The sequence below is a fragment of the Hordeum vulgare genome, chromosome 7H (assembly GCF_904849725.1).
Source record: "Hordeum vulgare subsp. vulgare chromosome 7H, MorexV3_pseudomolecules_assembly, whole genome shotgun sequence".
Classification (NCBI taxonomy): Eukaryota; Viridiplantae; Streptophyta; class Magnoliopsida; order Poales; family Poaceae; genus Hordeum; species Hordeum vulgare.
This window is the reverse complement of record NC_058524.1, coordinates 627,794,774-627,816,369: the sequence shown is the minus strand read 5'-3', so window position 1 is coordinate 627,816,369 and position 21,596 is coordinate 627,794,774. Positions and strand designations below refer to the sequence as shown.

General features: G+C 44.7%; 1 protein-coding gene across 2 annotated transcripts; it reads right to left on the bottom strand.

Moving 5' to 3' along the window:
• Positions 1-348: 348 nt before the first annotated feature.
• LOC123413509 (translation initiation factor IF-2-like) lies at positions 349-14,761 on the bottom strand. Of its 2 annotated transcripts, none has more exons than XM_045106443.1 (3): positions 14,344-14,761; positions 14,021-14,078; positions 349-848 (listed from the first exon to the last, which is right to left on the bottom strand). In XM_045106443.1, the coding sequence occupies exons 1-3, from the start codon at positions 14,683-14,685 to the stop codon at positions 754-756; spliced, it is 495 nt and encodes a 164-aa protein (XP_044962378.1). In that variant the 5' UTR covers positions 14,686-14,761; the 3' UTR covers positions 349-753. The 2 variants fall into 2 exon arrangements, with proteins under 2 accessions (XP_044962378.1, XP_044962379.1); XM_045106444.1 differs by lacking the exon at positions 349-848 and adding an exon at positions 4,662-5,172.
• Positions 14,762-21,596: the final 6,835 nt, after the last annotated feature.

The following is a 21,596-nucleotide window of genomic DNA, read 5'->3' as shown; positions in this document are numbered from 1 at the left end:
ACTTTCCATCGAAACTATCTCGTACTATGCAGCCATAAGGAGCAAGCAAACACACTAGCTGGTGGATGGATACTCACGTACAAAGCTAGCTAGTTGAGTACGTACCAATGGCTGGAAGCTTAATCGATTAGACTTTCACAACTCGACGAAACACAAAGGATTTGATGGCTAATAGGTGCGTATCGCACCTATGTTTGTATTACTTTCATCTGGTTCAGTACAGCATGTGCCTTTGGCTAAACGTTTTTTTGTGTGCGTGTTCGTCGTGTTTGATGTGAGTTCCAACAGACCCAACATCAGACAGAACTTAAGAAGTACCCAATATGAGTTCAACACTTGGACCTGAATACCTTACATGTGTCCTATACGTTCTGCATCTTGCAGCCTGCTATCTAAGTCATCTCCTACGTTGAATGCTCTCCGAAAGCATTGCTTAATTACTGCACATCATTGCAAATTTGCATGGCAAGTTGGCAACTTCCAGTTCCAAGCCTCAAGTTTCAACCAGATGCAAACAGCAAACCTGCAGGAGCATTGACACACAACGTTTACCAAAACAAAACAATAGTTCCCAGTGCGAAACTGCCAATCACTGAGACACCACGAGAAACTTAACGAGAACAGCAATGGACATCAAAATGTCAACATCGTGTTTTGTAATTCCATTGCAATCATGGCAATGTTTTAGCCATATTATAACTAATTGTTTGACTTATTCAGTATCCATGGCTGATCCCTTAACCTTTAGATAAATCACCACCGTCCAAATTCAAGCTCGCAACGAGGAGCGCGGCGTGGTCTGGGCCTTCCCCTTGCCCTAATGTAGGGTCTTCCAGCGTGCGCTTGCTCTGCAAGTATATATAGTCCAATGTCAGATGACATGAAATACTCCAGGTTTCACAACACTTTACATCGAAAAGAAGTACAGATGTTATAGATATGAACAAACTTTTCAAAAAGAAATTTTCGACTAGTTTCCCCACCTGTATCCCCATCCGCTACAAAGTGATACCTAGTCCTACTTCAAGTTATCAAGTAATTAAACACTCATACTACCAAGCCATGCAAATAATCTCACTAAACATATTAGATAATTCTAAGATGAAAACGTGGTAGCATGAATCAAAAGTTGGAAATAACTGATACCCTCTGGTTTGTGGGAAACTAAAACATAATTCTAATATCAACATGGCTTCCGTAACTTCATTTTGTTAAGTACAGAGCTTACTAATTTGCATAACACGGTAAGCACACCAGTCTATGATTAGGCTCAGCTAACGGAGTATACATTTGCTATGAGATAAATGCATCCACAAACAAACAGAAACTACGGAAGAAACCCAATTTAGATGGACAACTAAATGCAAGTGCAGAGTTGGAAGAATATATGCTGACCCTACAAGAAAACAATACTTCGCGTACGTGATCTCCAAAGTGAAAACATCTCGACTGGCAGCAACCAGCACGGTCAACGTGACGCACGATTTTCCAATTATGCCATGAATAAAATGATTAATAAGGCAATAACAAAAATCCCATAAGAAAAAGAAAAGGTAGTGCCTATCAGTAGCTGATTGCTAACACTTCTTCAAAAATATATTTCAAACTACTTATACACATAGCAAAGACAAAGATTGCTTTGACATCAAAACACAACAAATTGTGAGATAATTTTCCCTGAAGACATAATCTTTCGTCCTTGTAGGCACGATAACCAATTTATTAACGCATACGATGTGCGCTAATCTTTCCGGATACCATCCATTGCACCATATGGACATTCAAATTGGAAAATCAAAGGGTGTATGTGGTGTTGTAGGGTATTCCACCCCTCGCTCTACGCGGTATGTGAAGATGACTTGTTGTTTACCAATGTCAAGCCGCAGAGAACCAACATGGGAGGAAAGAGAGAACTTGTGTGATTGGTTGTGTGTGCTCTGGTTCAAGACAACAACCAAGCCCATTTTATTTTCTCAGGGCCAACTAGTAGCATTTGTTTCCATATTTTCATTGGCGAAATATCTTTGACATAAGAAATTGCTACTCAATTATATATTTCCATTAGAATTTACTCACGAAAAGTTTGTTGTCGACCCAATGCCTTATTCGCCCCTAAAAGATGGACGTTAGGCGACTCTTTAAATATACCGGCCACAATTGTTTAGCCGCTATAAGTTTACTAGTTACTACCACCGGCCAGGTTAATTAGCTCCCTTCGTATTTTGTACTAAACTTTAACCTTAGATTTGGTTAGCAAAATATAAGTTGTATGACATACAATTTATATTGATAGATTTGTATTTGAACGAAGTTTCCAATGATATCATTTTTGTTACATACAAATTATATTTTGCTAGTTAGTTTATATGGTCAAACTTTGATCCAAAATAAAACCAATAAACCGCACAAAGGTAGTAGGTGCTTCGAAATTGATATGATATCAAGGACATGAGGAGTCAACTTCAGGACCTGTCAATGCACCATTAATAAAAAGCCTACATGAATACCACGACTAGGCTCATCTAGGCTTTAGAAGAGCCTAGACATGATGCATGTGTTGAAATATATTTTCCAAGCTTCTTCATTAACATAAGCTTTTGCGGAACTGCTTTTTAACCTCATGAATTCAACAGAGGGCATACCCATTGAATGGACCAACTCAACTAGTGTACAATGTCTCTTAGGCCATGAGTTTCGTCCTATTTCAATGCACATAATTAGCTTTCCTATAAACTCATAATGTTGGTATGAGTGTCTCAAAGAAGCCAATTAAGATTCGGCTTGACAAAATATATATGGACATGAATAACACACAACGCCTAAATGGTTGCTTGAATCCATCATGGATTCCGGTTGCCAAAATTGGCAAGGTAAACTTTACACTAAATTTAAAATGGCTACGCTTCCCATAAGGGAAGCCGATGTGTTCAATATATCAAGTTAATATATGTGGTGCACATTTGGTTATGAAATACAGATGACTTGGTGATATCCTGGTGGTGGAATTGAAGTGGTACATTTTTACGGTCTTGTTCAACTCGATGGGGGCACTTAGTACAATTATAGTTATTTGGGCACATCCACTATCCTTGACACAAAGTGTCACCTCGCTCCTCCCTGTTAGTACATGTGATTATCAGAGTCACCATATGGGGCACATTTTAGTGTGTAATATTAAGAACTTAGAAATGCCATTGATGCGGAATTGTAATGGCACATCTTTCAATTTGGATTCGACGAGATGGAGGCAGTTAAGTTCGCAATGTCTCATTGTTTGGGATAATTGTTTTCTCCTTGACACGAAATGCAAAATCCCTCCTCTTTTTTTGTACATGTCATTACCAAGTTTACACCATAGGGTACATTCAATTATGTAATACTGACGACTTGGAGTTGTAGAATTGCAATGCTGCATCTTCACCGACTTGGGTTAGATTTTTGGTAGAAGGTGGGTAATTCCATAATTATTAGGGCATGTTCCGTCCCCTTGAAATATCAGGCCTTACCATTCGTACCCATTGGCACATGTCATTATGCAATACTCATTTTTGTTTAGAGTAGGTAATACACCATGTGTGACAATATGATGCATGGGGTGGATTCAACTCGACCTATGGTTCAAAAATTGTGGGTAATATTGAAGGTTAATGATCACCTGGACTAAACTTATGTTCATCTAAATGCAATTGGAGTTTAGTCCCCTTTCCATTGTCTTGGTCAAATAAACCACATAACGATATTAGTTTACAGAAGTAGCAAACGTGCACACACTGAACGGTAGGCACAAAGTGTGAAAGCAAGATTACATAGTACCATATATAACCAATACACCTACTACATAACAAATTAATCAACCCATGTGAGGACATGTGTTCCTTAACAATTGAATCTGATACAAAGCCATTGACAACTTTTTGCTCCATGTTCCCCGTCCTTTGCAACATAGACCACTTAGCTTGACCATGACGTAGTAGCCAGGGTGAAGCCCAATGATCATGTAGGATGTGAGTTTGAATTATATGAAGGATATTGATGTATATTAGAACCCTCCATTTGAATCTCAAAATAATATTCTTTTGGTGTCTCCTATCTTTATCAGCTTTACTAGATAAGATACCTCAAGAATCACCATATGTCTTTCCGTGTCATGCATATTGTAACCCTTAAATTAGTGGTGCAGAGCCATATGGACAACTATTCGCTCAGTGTCCTCTGGCCTTTGCAACTTAGACCACTTAGCTTCACAATGAAGTAGTAGCCGCAATTGATCCCAATGTTGATGTAGGATGTGGGTTTGAATTACACGAAGGATCAAACTCTCGACATAGGTCACATAGCCACCTTTCACATCCATCCAATTGGTGACATTCATATCTTATTTGACTCCACTTACTCATGTTATTTCTCCCTTTATAGCCGGTCATGCAAGTCCAACTCTTCAACTTATTTGGAAACCAAACATGCACGCCCACCTTATCTCACACTACCCATGGTGCCATCTTCCATGGCGAGCAACATAAATGAGATATTTTCTCATGGGCCAACACAATTCTTGACCTATTGTATTCTCATGTACCTCAAGACATAGATTTGGCACTGATGTTGCACAAGTTGCCATATGGATATTCTAGTTCAAACAACCAACATATAAAAACAAATATGGAAAATTGATTAGAAAATCCATTTTGAGTGGCCAAAGTGTTGAAGGACACCGATGACATACTGAACATGTGAACTATAGGTGGTATACCACAACCCACCACTAATAGACCCAAGTCATAGAACGTGAGTGCCTAAATCATTGGCCAATCATTTAGACCACGCCACGAGAAAAGCTTAGCCCAGGATGATAAGTAAAAACAATCCCTTCCTTGTAACACTAATTCCTTATCTAGCCACCAGTACACTTCTCTAACTCGGTCTGCATGGCGTCACCTCCAAGTGATCCTTGAGATGGTCCAGGAGGTGGAGCATGCCTTTCCACCTCGCTCTTCCACCTAGATGATGATGGTCTCAACTTCTTCACTGAACACCGAGTCGACCGGATCAGTGATTACCGATCGAGGGTGTTGCTTCTGGTGGACATCCTTCTCCATTTATATCCCGTGATTCTAGTATTCTTCGAGTGCCTTCCCGGAGTCCTTTTTCTTTGTCAAGATCCCAGTTCCATGCCTTGTTTGAACAACACACCACAAATCACATCAATGAATATTAGAATCCAGCAGTAGAGGTTGAATGACCATGATATCAAGTACATGGATCCCTATCAGACGCTATGATGAATGACATAGAGTAAGGCAGTGACATGTACATGGACAAATTGCTGATAGGTCATGTATTTGTCCCGGTACTTGGCTTATTTCATGGATTTTTTTAAACCTCCATTAATGGGCACATGACAAAAATTGCATGTTACTCTTCACTAACTATAGACTAGTGAATGGGGGACGAATCACCCGCTAATGTGTAGTTTTGGACCCGTCATTATAGGATGGTTTTCTAGTGTAGTGTCGGAAGTATGGCAAGATAATGTGTGTCATGAGAGAGAGAGAGAGAGAGAGAGAGAGAGAGAGAGGGAGGGAGGGAGGGAGGGAGAGGGATGGATGGAGAGAGAGAGAGAGAGGAGGGATGGATGGAGAGAGAGAAAGAGAGAGGTTGAGAGAGGGAGAGAGATATGAGTAGATTACGTGGCTTGGAAGACAGGCTGTATTGTATAAGAATCACCATGCAGAATGGGCCTATTCGAAGTAGGACATCACACTAGCCATGACATGCCTAGAAGGCACATGAACTGACTGTGGTATGGACATACCAAGGACTGTTAGGACGCATTAATAATTAACTATTAAAATATACTCCATATAATTTGTGTAGATTCACAATTGTTATGTAATTAAAAAAACTAGCTAATGGCGTACACACTAGAATAGAACCAAAACTTATCTTAAAAAGGTTCCAAACTTCAAACAAAGTAGCATGGCTAGATGCAAAATAGTGTAACATGTCACCATAGGTAACCTAACGTATATAAGATGGAAATGGTAGCAATCCCCTGGATTCCACCCATGGTCGTGACAACATAACAACATATCATCATGACATAGGGAGCGGACTAGTTTCGTCGAGGAGTGTGTGTGTGTGTGTGTGTGTGTGTTGGGGGGGGGGGACCATGAATCCCATTCGCTGGAGTGCGCATCCACATGTGCGAGATGAGTAGTGGGAGGGGGATGGAAACCTAATTCTTATCTCTTACTTTCTTCTATTTGGCCCTACCTATGTGTGTGCTTTTGGTTTTCAACATTGTTCTTCCGTTTTTTTCCGTAATTCTATAAGATTAATATTGCACAAAGTTTAACATTTAGAAATTTCAAGTCTCGAAGTTTAATTTGCACTTTTGAAAGTTGAAATGACTCAAAAGTTTAAAACTCCCAAATATTGGAAGTTAGACATTTTGAAAGCTGGAAGTCCAGATTCCATAAAGTTGAAATCTAGGTTGTTGTTTCAAAATTTTAGTAATCCTTTTTAAAATTGCAAGAAATGAATGGCTTCCAAAATTGGAAAGTACGAAAAATAGCAAATCCTCATTTTTCGAGCAGGCAACTCGGACCCTGCTCACTGGTAGAGTGTGTTAGCCTCACCTCTTACATATTTCTTAATTAAGTTTTGGGCGAGTTCACATGGCTACTTAATCATAGCAAAGATGCAAAGGACATTTGAATGTTTTTTTCCATAAGACATGTAATGGCTTGATTGTAACGCAACAAAGTAATTGGTAAATGGTCCCGACCGAGCCCTCCCGCGTCGCCCCCGCAGGCGACGTGAAGGGAACCCTAGCCACCGCCGGGCAACACCTCCCTCCTACTCCTCCCCTCCTCCGCCGCCACAAGGCTCTCCGAGTGAAGCTCGGCCGGTGCCGGCGGCTGCGGGAATTCTCGCCTCCTCGCGTGTGGGGGTTGGTCCGAGCCGGCTTCGACGGGTCTGGGCGCCACGTTTGTTGGGTTGCGTTGGCGCAACGGAGCTCCTTCGGGTGGCGGCATGTGGTGGTCTCGGTGGTGTGGCGGGCCGAGCTCGACTTAGATCGGGCGGATGGCTGAGGCTGGCGATGCGGGCCGTGGGCGGCATGGGCTGATAGTGGGCCAGCAGCGGTATGGTGGTGGTGCGGGCCGGAGGTCGAGGACGGTGGTCGCGGCGGTTCGGCCAGACCTGACCTCGTGGCGGCACAGGTGGGGCACGTGCGCCGAAGAGCTGGACCTCTCCTAGCTACGGTCCATCCCTCGTCTTGCGTTCGGAGTAGCAGGACTGAGCTCGTCTCGCGCCCGGTGCTGCAGGACCGAGCTCGTCTCACGCTCGATGCAGCAGGACCGAGCTCATCTCGCGCACGGTGGTGCAGGACCGAGCTCGTCTTGTGACCGGTACGGCAGGTGGAGTCGATGTAGGCCAGTTTTGGCCGGCCTTTGGGTCTCAGCACTAGGGTCCAGGGGTACGAAAGGTGGCTCCTTTCCCTCGTCTCTTTTGTTGGGGTAGCGACGTGTCTCAGGTGCGGTGGTGTGAGGGTCTTGGATGGCGGGCGACGGCCTTGGGGATGGTAGCGCGGTGCTCATGGGCAGAGCCCGTGCTCGGTGTTGCCCGATGAGCATGGCCATGTGGACGACGTGGTAGCTGGGGTGTGGCGTTCGGTGGTGGTGAGTATTGACCGGGGTGAAAACATGTTCTATCTTCGGACGCACTAGCGGAGGCGAAGATCAGTCCCTTCTTGAAGGCGTCGTTGCGGCTCTCATTACCCGTCTGGTGCTCTAGGGGAAATTCTGATCCTTGGATCGGGCGGTGGCGGCGCTCCAGTGTCATAACCTTCCTGAGGGAGCCGTTGAGTTCCCCCGTTGCTCTTGTAGTGCTAGGGGTGGTGTTGTTGCGCTCAATACCTCTATATCTTGCCGTGGGTGTGTGCATGTGTTGTGGTGGCGTGCGTTTGTACCGACATGTTGATGGCGGTTGCTTTACATATAAAGTGGGGCGAAAGCCTTTTTCCGCAAATGGTCCCGATCTAACGATCCCCTCGCATGTCAAGCATTGTGTCTTTACTAGATTTGCGTCCATTTTACGGTCACTCTTCCCGCACAGCTCTCTTTAGGTCGCACTTGTCAATTCACGCGCCTTCTCAACTACACCTCTTCTCTTTCTCCCATCGCTCGTCCCCTCCTCCCATCGAGATGCCATGGACCATATGACTTTTTGTGCTTTGACGGTAGCGACAAGCCACGTCGGTGAGAAGGTTTGCTAGGACCAGCGACTGTAAGTGCTACAACCGACCCTAGATGCTGATGGGATTGGCCATGAAGCTTGTTGTTAGATGCGATGGGGCCGCATGGTGCTACAAGGCCCCAGTGCTTGGATCGCAGTGCTAAGACTTTTCACAACAATGGCATTACGGTTGTCATAGTGTGTTACGACAAGGTCGACCGACGACGCGAAAGTGATTGCTGCCATGCCAAGGTGCAAGCTCCACGTCGTAGAGGCACCATGCTGGAACCGCCAAGGTGACGTGTTCCAAGACCCCGCACCAGGAGATCAAACTAGCCAGGTGACATTCTCACACCACCCACACCAAAAGACGGACTCCCACTATAGGAATCAGGGACTTTTTCATCTGTCTGATCCAGTACTGATATGTCTCACAACCGAGGAATAGCCGAACGAAAAAACTAGGAGAGCTGGCGGCTCTAACGCTCCAACGGAAGGAACTAACAAGTCCATCCCTACCTCCTTTGAGGCCTCCAGCGCACTAACGGGGCATGCATGAAAACGCCGTTGAGAGACTTCATGATGAGGTTGAGGTGGCTCCGAGACAAAAACTTTCAAACCCTATGCATAGGATAGGAATAAAATATTATCCACCTGAAAGCGGCTAACGGTCGGAGTCATAAACCTCACTTTCCCTGTTCGTAGGGTTGGTGTAATGAAAAGGTTCGACCGTGGCTTCCAGGAAAATCTCGCTTGAAGAAATATTTGGACCATGAAGCGCATGTGTAACCTCAACTCGGACTATGAGATCACATGCTTATTGGGACGGCTCGGGTGGCTCTGCCTCTATAAGCATACATTTGATATTCCCGCTAGGCTAGTGGCTGGATATGCCTCTCCAACCACCTGCTATCATGTCATTCTCCTTATAATCCACAACCAAAGTGTGGGGATGTTCGATGGAAGCACTCGCATAAGGTAATGAGCCCAACAAGATGTCGCACCCCATTTAGTGTGAAATTATGTAGATGATAGCCATAATAGGCGAGGATTCATCGAACGAAGAGGTATGGCGGGAGAGATAGGCTATAGAAAATGAGTTACACGTGGACGACCAATACCCAACTCAGAGGATTCAGTATATTATCCATGGGATGCATGACGAGCCATGAGAGAAAGTCATCGACGGGGCGGAAATTCTTGGGTGACCAAACCTTGCAAAATGTTTGTATGTGGTTGTAGATGGCCTCCAGCTCCATGGCACACGAGGTAGACAATCTTCCTGGTTGAAGGAGGTGCGTGCAGGTTAATGGATCTCTCCATCATGGCATCTCATTCACCAGCCACCACACCATAGTTTCTCGCCACATTTGTCTTGGATGTATGTTCTTCCGCTGGCAGCGGTGGTTGAATTGTAAGGGGTCAAGGAACGGAGACACGCTATTTGCGCTCATCTTCCTAGGTTAATAAAGATGTACATGCGACATGAAATGAGGACACATGTCCTGAAGATTGCGCGAAAGAAGGGGAGACACCTGGAGCGCCAACGCAAGGGACATATGCAAACCTATCATTGTAATGTTATTTGGGCCCTGGACTAGAGCAAAACCGTTCTCTATGGCTTGGTTGAACATGACATTGGGCTCCCTCCGGTCTAAGTGTATCATAAGAAGTAGCGGAAGCTTGTCTAAAAAAAGAAGTAGCGGAAGCAAGGAACATGTGACCTTGATCCCCGTCACATCAAGGGGCGTCTACCGAAAGGCGCAGGAGAAGCCCTCAAAATAATGCACGAAGCCCGAAGAACTCGATGGATCAGGCCAGAAGGTCACGCGTCCATGGAGCTTCTGACATGGTGGGAGCTGTAAACATGGAGATTTTCATGAGGGCAAAAGGAGGCCGCCCAGGTTCTCATTCCTAGAGGACACGCTACACCAAATCCATATGCACTCGGGAGCTCTTGACGATGCCATGCAGTAAGGGTGACTGACCAATAGGAGCCCGGGAAGCAGGTCTGCCACGAGGGCCGCGTGCCAGAAGGGGTTCGATGATAGGAGGAGACCCAAATCCTCGGGCAGGGAAAACAATCAAAGAATTGTGGTAGCCTAAGGTCGGTTAGATCGCGATGTAAACACCAAATCCCCATTGTCTATATAAGGCGGGGGTAGTAGGCTAGAGATCATCTACTCTGGCGGAAACATACTCTTAGTAGTCTCATATTTCATCCCCTGTTGCAAACCTTGCACAAGGTACTCCATCATGAATACAGTCCAAAACATGATGCAGGTTGTTACTCCTTACGGGAGGCCCAAACCTCGTAACTTCCTCATGTGATCTGCATCTGGTACTTCCAACCATGTTGGCCACCCTATTAAGGGTAATCATGGGTTTACGTACTACCAGCAGAAGTTTGAGGACATCATGCTGGAATTGTTGCCAGCTACATCCTACATGGTGGTGAACTTCAACCAACACCTAATGGAGTTGCATACGACACAATGGCGAGCTACAACTGGCACCCGACGGAGTGGCATTCAGCACGGCCGAAATATGCAAAGAGGGCATGACAGACTGCATCCGCCAAGATAACAAGCTGCACCCGGTGCCGTGTGGTCCTGCGTTCGGCCAGTCGCGTGGTGGGTGCGTCCAGATTTGCTGGAACTCACATCGACGGGCTGCTGCAACCATCGCATGGTGCGACCTCCGAGTCGGGTGATGCTGCTCATCTAACCGCTTCGCGCCCTCGGGCCAGCAGTGCTACACCCTACCACGCCAGTGCTGCAACCGCGGTCTTCGGGTTGCTGCGACTGGCCACACCGCCGCCAACAACGATGAGCGTTATCCTTGCCGGAGCTCAGTGACCATGGCTATGATAATGGGCGGCCCAAACTACATTGTTGGGGTGGCGATACGGGAGAGGGCGGGGGCGTGCGGCGCATGTTACGCAATCCGGGGTCCGCTAACACCAGCGTTTCCGACCCACATGCGTCAACAGGCCCAACCGGAGAGCAACACCGACTTATGACAGGCCTTGGGCCCTCTCTCCCCAAAAGACTAGCCTTTTAGGAGGGAACACCCTCACCCTTATAAGTCGTGTTACTTCTCCTCCCACAACCGATGTGGGACTAAACCCAACAATTTGAGGCACATAGTTGATCTATCGAGGATCAAGCAATCACACAAGCATGACACCGAGATTTGTTAACGAGGTTCACCATCATGGCTACATCCCCGGGGCCTGACTATGGGTGCTCCTCCCTGTGACACCGTCACAATACCGCATCCCAGCCGCCCGGACGCCGGCACACGCCGACGGCTCCCCCGCATGCATGTGCTATTATGTTGGCATAGGTTACATCGTGTGTCTACCCCCGCTATATATAAAAGGCCTAGGATACAAGTGTCCTGCTTAGACACGACTCCATATCCTATCTAAACACAATACAACTACAAGTCCAACTGTAACCTAGCTATCTTGTACACAATATTCGACACAATTCTAACAGCGCAAAGGGACAGCGAGGCCGATTAGACGGTTCACATGGTTATAAGGCCACGTAAGAAAACTTGCCTTGAGATGTGTTATCTTACTAGCTGAGTTACTTCCACTATGACCAGTCTAATACTTCCCGAAAATATGTAATTCTTCCCTTTTAATTGATTGGTATCCTTGTAGCTAGTAAAACTTAATTAATGGGAGAAAAACGTGCGCATAGTTCTAACTTTCAAACGAGACAACTTGTTGAACAGTGCTATGAACACCAGTGCTTTCTTACGATTCTTTTCTTCGTCAATACGCATGTTGAGTATCATTTTATTGATAGGGGAAGGAATGATTACACAGTAGCAATCCTCACCCAGTGTACACGGTCAGGCGTTGGCGAGGATGCTAGGGAGCAGAGAGTAGGCTGCTCATCCGAGAGACAGTGCGAGTTTGTATTACATGTAAAATGTTACTGAGCCCTCGATCACCCCCTTTCGCCTAGGCGCGAGCTTCCTTTCCTCCTGAATATAGCTAACCAGGTCGGTATGAGTGGGTGTGGCACACTCAAAAACGCAAGCGTTCCAGTGTCTCCATATGAATCACAAGATGAGGGTTGCGAGCGTGCCAATGACCTTGGCTTCGGGGGGTGGTGGTGGTGGTGCGGGCCTTCCTGCCGTCAAGGTGTAGTACGATAGTGAGGCGGCACCAGTGGAGAATATCATGCCAGATGGTGCGGGAGAACACACATGCAATGAGGAAATGGTGGATGGATTCTTCTTCCTAGTTAGAGAGGATGCAAGTCGGCGATTGAGGAAGCCCGTGTTGGGCAAGGCGCTCGCCCATCCAACATCTCTCAAGGCCGACGATCCACATGAGCTTCTTGACACCAGTGGGGTCACCGTTTTTCCATGTTAGTTTCCAGAAGGGGGTGTGTGTCAAGTAGCAGGACTTCACGGAGTAGGTCCTGTTCTCAGTCCAACGCCAGTGGATCATGTTGGTCTCCTAGCTGAGCGAGATGTTGCGTAGGGGCCACCAGATGTCAATATTCTCCATGGTAGCCATATGCCCAAGGGCACCACGGATATCAAGGATCCAAGCACACTGCAGGATGGCGTCGCAGGCAAGATGGTTGTTTCTTGTCTGACATCACGATGGATGCTCCATCAAGCGAGTGGTCGGTCCAAAATTTGCAGCTCTTGCCGCTACCAAGGGTCTAGGTTGTGGATGCGCGGAAAACTTGATGAACCTCGGTCTCGCACGGCAGGCGTAAGTTACTCCATGGTCGTTGCGGATTGGTGGCCTATGGCCAAAGCCAATGGGCGTGCATGGCAATGTCGGTGCAGCGAATTGACCGGGCAGTTCCCGGCTCTAGCATGTTTTCGCCCGTGCCACAAGAAGTCACGGATAAGCGTTGTGGCTTGCTTGAGAATGGAAGGGCAGATCGCCATGGCAAGGAGAAGATGGACCGGTATCGCGGTGAGCACGTGTTGAACGAGGGCTAGCCTCTCGCCACGGGTAAGCAGGGACGCCCGCCAAGTGGATAGCTTCTTCGCCAACTTGTTGATGAGGGTAGTAACCTTGAGTGATGCAGCTTATGTACCGACAGCGGGAGGCCGAGCTACTTGATCGGAAAGGGAGCCACTTGGCAAGAGAGGGTCGTGCCCATGGTGGTAGTCATGTCTTCGAAGAACTGGATCGGGGTGATAGAGTATTCACTGTAGTTGATTGATATGCATGCCCGAGGCCACGCCAAAGGTGTGAAGGATCGCCTTGATGGTCAATAGGTCGGAACCAGTTCGAGCCGTGTCTGCTGACGAGTCTCCGAAGGGCACAGGAGTCCGTGGCCCGATGAAGGAGAAAGTTGAGCGTATCGATGACAAGCATGAAGAGCATGGAAGAGAGGGGGTCTCCCTGCCGAAGCCCTTGGGCATGGGCAACAACCGAGGTTCTTGGTACGACGCTAGCGAGAAACTAAAATAGTTATAGGGCCGTCCATGCTTAGGGGAAATTGCCGCCCAGACGCTGGATAAAGTCTTGTACAATAACCGGATGACAAGATGCCGTATGCATACGGTACTTTGGCAGCTTGTCTGCTAGTTTAACATGCATCCATGGCATGGCATGGCATGGCACCTTGTCCTTCGGAACACGTTCCTCCGAACGAGACAACTGACGAATGACAAAAAACAGCTTGTTTGCTTGTACCCAAGGGCGAAGGATGCATGCACACACACACACACACTAGCTCGTAAAGCAAACAATCTGGAGTTGTAATAGCATGAAGTATAGGTGCGTACGTACCTAACGCGCATGCGTCGCACCCCGATGTATGTCTATACCTCCACGGAATGTTGCCCGGCTGCTTAGCATCAGGATCAAATTGCAAGCGATTAGACAAGGTAATTAATAGTAATACTCCATTACATACATACACATTAGGAAATTCATTAAGGACAACTGTAGTAATTCACATAACCAGAAGAAGCATTAGTGCTAAATCATTTGGTAGATGGTTAATAACTTCCAAATACGGTCGACAGCTAGCTAGCGGATGGAGAGCTGCTAGCAATCGCCATGTACGTACGAGGATCCACAGCAAGGGAGGGGAGGCGACTATGACTCACCAGGTGGTTCTCGGAGACAGGCGGTGGCACCCGCGTCGTCGGGAGGGCATGCGCCGCGACGTGGGACTCCAACCGCTGCCTGCTGGCGGCCGGTGCAGGGGCGGGGTTGGCCTGGCGGCGTTTCCTGGGCTTGGGTGCCACCAGGGGTGGCGCCGTCGCCGCCTGGAGGGCAAGCACCACGCACGGCCGCACCTCGTTTTTCCCAACGTCGGCGGCTGGGACGGGTGCCTTCTCGCCTTTCCCAACGTCGGCGGCTGGGACGGGGACCGGCGCGGGGAGGGGTTGTTCCTCCTCGGCGTTCTCTGCTGAGGGCACGGTGTTGACAACGCCGGCGTCGGCCATAAGGAGGTCGATGCTTGTTGGGTGATGCGTGGGAGAGGAGAGACAAGTGTACGCGCGTGAGGAGGAGAAACGGAGAATGGAAAGAAACAGGCAAAGGAAACGAGGCTCGCGCGGGGCATTAATACCGTATATTCTGCAGAAACGCGGCGAGGTCGCCATACTACGTATTAATTTGCTACATTTAACTACCAGCTAGCCTGGCATTTCAATGCATTATCAACACACAGACCTCTATATATATATATATATTAACTGTTTGCCAGGGAAAAAACAATGGCAACAAATATATCCTGCTATCATAGCCCTGTATGAATAGCAACAAAAAAGAAAGTACTTGCCAAAATAGTCATCTTACTCCTACTTAAGCCTAGATTTAACATTATACTTTCAATCTTGATATGATCTTTTTTTTAACTGTGTTGATATGATCTTCTTAGTCAGCCAGCAACTCCATAACAATTGGGTATATGTGCCAGCTTTTTTTCCTTTTTGCGAGGCGGGTATATGTGCCAACTGAGCACATGGATCTGTAACATTGCTGGCGTCACAAAAAGTTTAACAACAGACTATTCTGTATCTGATTTGAGATGTTTCTTTCGTTGGTGGTTCACAAGCAATAACATGTTCCTAGGGTTTTTTTTTCACTACTGGAGAAAGATTTATAGGTTGGGTCACATTGCTGGCGTGCATAGTCTATACAGCTCCACTTATATTTTGGCCTATGATCAATGGCGGGTAGAAAAAATTAATGTACCCGCTACCAAAATTTACAAACCAGTGCCGAGTGGGAGTTGCTGCCTACTCTGGTCCAGCTTAGTCGTTTGACAACATTTCTAATGTCGGGCCACAGAACAATTCCCGCAACATGTAGTAAAGTCATCAGTGGCTGGTACTTCTCTTCGTCAGCCACTACTGAAACACAGAGCTAGTTTGTTCAATTTCCTGCATTTTTTTTTTCAGATTTTAGTGTGCTATTTTTATGACCTTTTTGCTATATCAAAAATTGTATCAAGTTTGTAATTCATTAATTGCTATATTTTACACAATTCATTAAATCTTCCTATATGTTTTCCTTTTTTTTTTGCAAGAATACATGCTTTCCTTTCTAATTGGTAGTGGTCCAGCTTTGTATGTATGCATGTTGGACTCAACATGCATGTGTCAATGATGGAGTTTTTATACTCGCTATATATTTTGCATAACCTTCTGAACTTTTGATCCCAGCCGTTAAAATTATACTTAATCGGGCAATCATTTCAATAATATAATAGATTAGTATGCTGACCGAATATCTACTAAGAAAATATTGCTAGTTAAAAAGATAAAAATATGGTCAACATATCCCAAAAGCATGTTATTTATTGGGTGGAGCATAAATGTTAATTTACAATATGGGTTGCAAACCATATAGAAAATGGTTGCGCTAACGCGCAACGGCTTTCGTGCTAGTGAAAAGAAAGATATGCTAGAAAATATGACATAAAAGAAAAACATGAAGAGATTCATTTTCTAGACCTGTATTATAGCAGATCATAGTCATTAGATGTTGAGAATTCTATCAAAGACTATATAACAATTTATTCTTAATCAAATGGATTTGATAACAAAATGGCAACACATTGGATGTAGATGTAAGAAATACTGAGTTACTTGACAACCAACTGATCTCGTGCACATGCATGATATATTATCCCATCTTGAAAATTAAAATTAAGCGTATATGCTTGAGAAAAAAAACCCGCATATCTCACAAACGCATCCATGTATATGATACATGAGCCTAGCTAATACGATCCCAGGAGAGAGAGACTGTCCATGTCCAGACACATGTACGTGCTTGGGTTATGCTCAGCCAAAGCCCCTCATCGTCACATCGTGTAACAACCATGAAGTAGAGAGCATGCGCAAAGGCCGTTGCGTTCTTCCCGATGTTATATTTTTTTTCGGTAAAGGACATTTCACTCAATTAATTTGTCAAGGTAATACAACCGTGTTGAAAGAATGCCCGGTCTCGGCATAACATGATGCACATAGTCAACAAGGTGATACAATCCTCACTACTGTTCCTGACATTATAGCAGGCCCTAAACCAACACTAGGCGATACAGTCGTAAATATCCAGCCAATATCTAAATAGGCAATGTTCTAAATAACGTACGTCATCAATTGCTCTTAGGCTGTGCCGAATAATAGATTGCCGTGTGCTAAGCTACCATCCGTTGGCCAGACACCGCAAAGTATGAGATAGCCAACGTAGGTACTGATGCTAGGCCTATCGACCTATCATTGCGGCGGCTTCTAAGAATCATCTGAATGATCCCCCATGAGGGATCAGTCGCCTTGCACGCTGTGGGAGGAAGGCACCACATCCGTTGATCTGTCACAACTCACAACAGAACATTCCCCATCCTGTAGTGGAGCGCCGGCCATGTTTTCGGACCAATGTCCTATCCAATGACCGCGGGTGCAATCGGGTCCGTCCGTAAGTGTCCTTAGCTTTGCGCCAATGACTCAAGTTGGTCTCTTCAAAAAGTTTGCTTCATGTCCAGACGTTTCAAATAGTACACCTAACTTTCGAGTTGTAGTTGGTCAGTTGGTCTCTTCAATGAGTTAATTGACTTCCATTTTATGTTTTATATAGGTCGCTTAATTTTCAGGCTGTAGTTGGTCTATGTGCCATTTGGCATAACAGGTCATATAGTAAATTTGAATATTTCTAAACTACTCATCATCTTGAGCAGTCTATCCGCCGCCCCTCTTATATAGCAAACTAAAGGGCTGTCAATAGGTAGGAGATGACGTGAATACTTATCTCATGAATCTATGTCAAATCCAATGGGCAGTGTAGCAAGTACCGATAAAACCAGTCGGCGCATACACCAATATATAAAGTTGTACCACCATTCAATATCTTCATTTTTGTAGTGCAACACAAATAAAACTCAACATAGAACAAAAACTGGCCGGACAATCACATAAGATATTCATCGCTCTATTATTTAAAATCAAACAAGGAAACATTAAAAAAAAAGCAATTAGTTCATCTTGTTATCAACTTGGATAGTGGTGTGTTGAAAACAGACAACACTCTTTAAGTTCGTCCAGATTATGTTCACCTTTTCTGGAGTATCACCCTTCCAACTGCTTGCGAAAAAGAATAGTTACTGGAGTATCGCCCTTCCAACTCCAGATTACGTTCACCGATCTGTTGTGCAGTGCAACTAAAATGGATGTTGTTATCAAAAGAACACTGTTATATAGTTTTTCAACTTATATATAGATGCATAAAAGAGAATGGCGTTTTGGCTCCCGGGAGCCATGGAGGCCGAAATGTTTGAAAAATTCAAAATTCGAAAATTTTAGTTCCAAAAAATCTGAAAGAAATATACAACTAAATAAGGATGTGATTCGTGTGCGTGTAAAATTTCAGGTCGAAATACTTTGAAACGCGATCTGTACAAAAAAGACAAATTCATGATTTGAAATGATGAATAGTAACATGTGTTAAAAGGTTTCAGATTTGTCTTTTTTGCACAGCCCTCATTTCAACGTATTTTGTTCTGAAAATTTACACACTTGTGTATTATACCTTCATATATCTATGTATTTTTTCAGAATTTTTTGAAATATTAAAATACGAATTTTTACTGAATTTGAAGTTTGAATTTAAAGGCCTTCAATGAGCTCGGGAGCCAAAAGCAATATTCGTGCATAAAAGGCATACCTGCTTTGTTGAGAAACATATAAACATCAGATAACATAACTAATCTTATTTTCCACATCAAAGATATAACTGGTTTCACTAGCTCACTAGCATAAGCTAAACAACTTAAGTCACTCTTCAAAACATAGTAGTCAAAGCAAGCAATGGCATAGTTATATGTGTAAATGTAACAAGTTTCATCATCTATCTACTAAGAAGTGCATAGTTCTACACCATCAGAGTAATTTCATTGAACTCTAAATTCTTATCAGAATTCTATTAGAAATAGCTAACGCTATAAAAATCTATAATTGCAAATACATCAAATGCTAGAAAATTTGGGTTTAAATATAGGAACTCTTATAAATTTCAATAAGCAAATACATGAACTAACCCTAAAAAATTTACATCTGTGTGAAGATCGGTCACACAGAAAATCCTAGAAGTTCTTTAATATTAGAAGGAGCGGAGCTCACCACCATGATCGCCATTGTGACCGAAGAGCAAGGACGAAATGCACGTATATGTTCTCACAAGACATCGTAGCAGACCCGACGTTTAATGGCGGGGTGAATTAGACGGAACCAGAGACACGAGAGTACTACGTCACCATGACCTTCAATGTGACGCTCGACAAGAGAGCGCCCCTCGGGAAGGCATGGGAGCTGCTTCAGTCGTGCTTGGTGGCCACAGGGTGTGAGATATTGCAGTGTTGGCACTGATCCATGGCCGGAAATAGTGCAAAATAATAGGAGAACATATAAATAGCGATTGTTTGGTGATAATAAATTAGATAGGTCTAATGTGGCAGCCCATCAGTGACAAACATCCGTTCATTTTGGCCATCTGAACACACGATCACTAACTGATAAATTTCAAGCACATCTCGGATAAGTATCTAGTAGAGCTATACCTCATCACTAACACGCCACTGAAGACCCATCAGTGATAGTGCTTATCACTGATGTGTGGCCAGGGGCCAGTCAGTAATGCGGTGTCCATAGTACTCAGATCTGTAGTAGTAGATGATTCAAGGTTTTGGTCATATCTGATTGGCGAGGAACGACGCGAGTTACGCTGGTAAAACATGTGAGCCCAGATGGTGACTGAAAAACTATATTTCATGTGGAGCAATGGCAACATGCATGCCAATAGGAGGACATACAGGTTGTGGCTCGGCAGTAGGAACGATTGCATCCGCAAGAGCATGGATGGATCTAAAGCAATGTTGATGGTGTATGGGCCAATAATAAAGACAGGGAAAAAGGAGGAGGGGCGATCCTGAGAGGCCATGAAGGGGTGTTCATTGTAGGACCATGCCCTATTTACCAACTCTAGCTGAACTTAGAGCGGCGAAGTTACAACCATGTCTCCGTGTCATCGCACTGGTGAAGGAATTCGAAGTCGATATCATCGTTTTGAAGACCGGACAATAGATGAAGGTGAGCAAGCTCAACTCTGAAGGGAAGGATCAATCTCCCCTTGGTCCGGTGGTTGAAGAAGTGAAGGGCAAGCTCCAATCTTTTGTCGAATCCAAGGCCACTTGGGTTCATAGGGAGGCGAATTATATCACTTACATCTTAGCTAAGTATAAGGTTATCGGCATGAGCTATGAAAAGCATGGCTTAGTGTGCCTCCTGATTGTACAACGCCGTTTTGGTCTCTGCACCTTCAAGAACTATGAATAGAGTGGTAACCGTTCCATCTAAATTATTTATTGTTTACCAATATATTTTTATCTTGATCAATAAATCGAGTCTAAAGAAATCCAGTTTAAATTAGGAGGAAGATGAGTATCACTCGATTTATTTTACCCAGTAGCTATATATTAATGCTTGGCTATAATGAGACGGTATATTTTTCTTTGAAAAATTACTAGCATTACATTAATTCTTCCCTATTCAATTAATGTATTCCATTTCGGTTCAATTCTACTGGGGAATACATTAACTTACAAGGGAACTAAATCATGACTAGTAATAGTGTACTCCCTCTGAAACAAATAAATGCACTACCAAATAGTACTATATACATCTACATTCCTAAATATAAAAATATTATTATTAAATGATAATATACAAAATATATATTTGTAGTACAGCAAAGATATACCATAAATATGAGAATATTTAATAGTAGTATATCAAAGATATGATACTATTAAATACTATTACCTCCGTTCCAAAATATGAAAATACTATAAGAATATCACTATTAAATAATATTACATCTATTCTTGTATTTAGTAACATTGATAATAATATTTAATAGTAGTATATCTTTGTTCCTAAATATAAAATATTACGATTAAATACTAGTATACCAAAGATATGTTTAATAGTACACCAAAGATATACTAAAAATAAGAGTATTTAATGGTGGTATACCAAAGATATAACAAAAAATATAAAAATATTTAATAGTGGTATACCAAAGAATCAAAGATGGATATACTACTATTAAATACTACTATTACCTGTTTTCCTAAATATAAGAAGAATATATTACTATTAAATCCTTAGCCGGGCACGCGGTCCCCACCTTGCCCCGTGCCATCCGTTTCAGTTCATAAAACGCAGCCCACGCTTCTACTCCTTGCGTCTTGCTCGCTCACATTCTACTCATCCCGCTCTCATCTTCCCACTCTGCTCGTCTGCTCGACCGATCCGCCGTGATGTCTAGCGCCGGCGTCAACGCCATGCCCGCAGCCGATCAGGAGGAGCAGAGCCTCACGGCCGACGCCCTTGCCACCGCCTCCGCCCCCGCCGTCAAGCAAGGGAAAGGGCCGGTGCTTGCCCAGCAGACGCCTGCGCCGGTGGCCCGCGAGCGCAAGTCCAGGGCATCCAGGCGTAAACGCCGAACGAAAAACCCGACCCCGCCTCCGGCCACAAACAGAGAGGAGCTGGAGTCCCGGGAGGGTTACTTCGTCGTGCTTGCGCTCCCGGCGCCCGGGGCCCCGCCCCCAGCCCCGCCCCCGCCCCGGCGTGCAAACGCTGTCTCCGGCGACGTGATGGTAAGCCCTTGCTGCTACATACTGATTCGAAGTTAACCGGTGCCTAATGATTTGGAGTTACTGACAATCTTTACTCTAGTCATGTGAATTAGCACTAGTGCTTGCTGTATTATCTTATGTATATGTGCAATAATCACGTGATGTGTTCATGTGTACGCCCTTGGCCTTTCTAATCGTTTGCGGTCTCATCTGGCA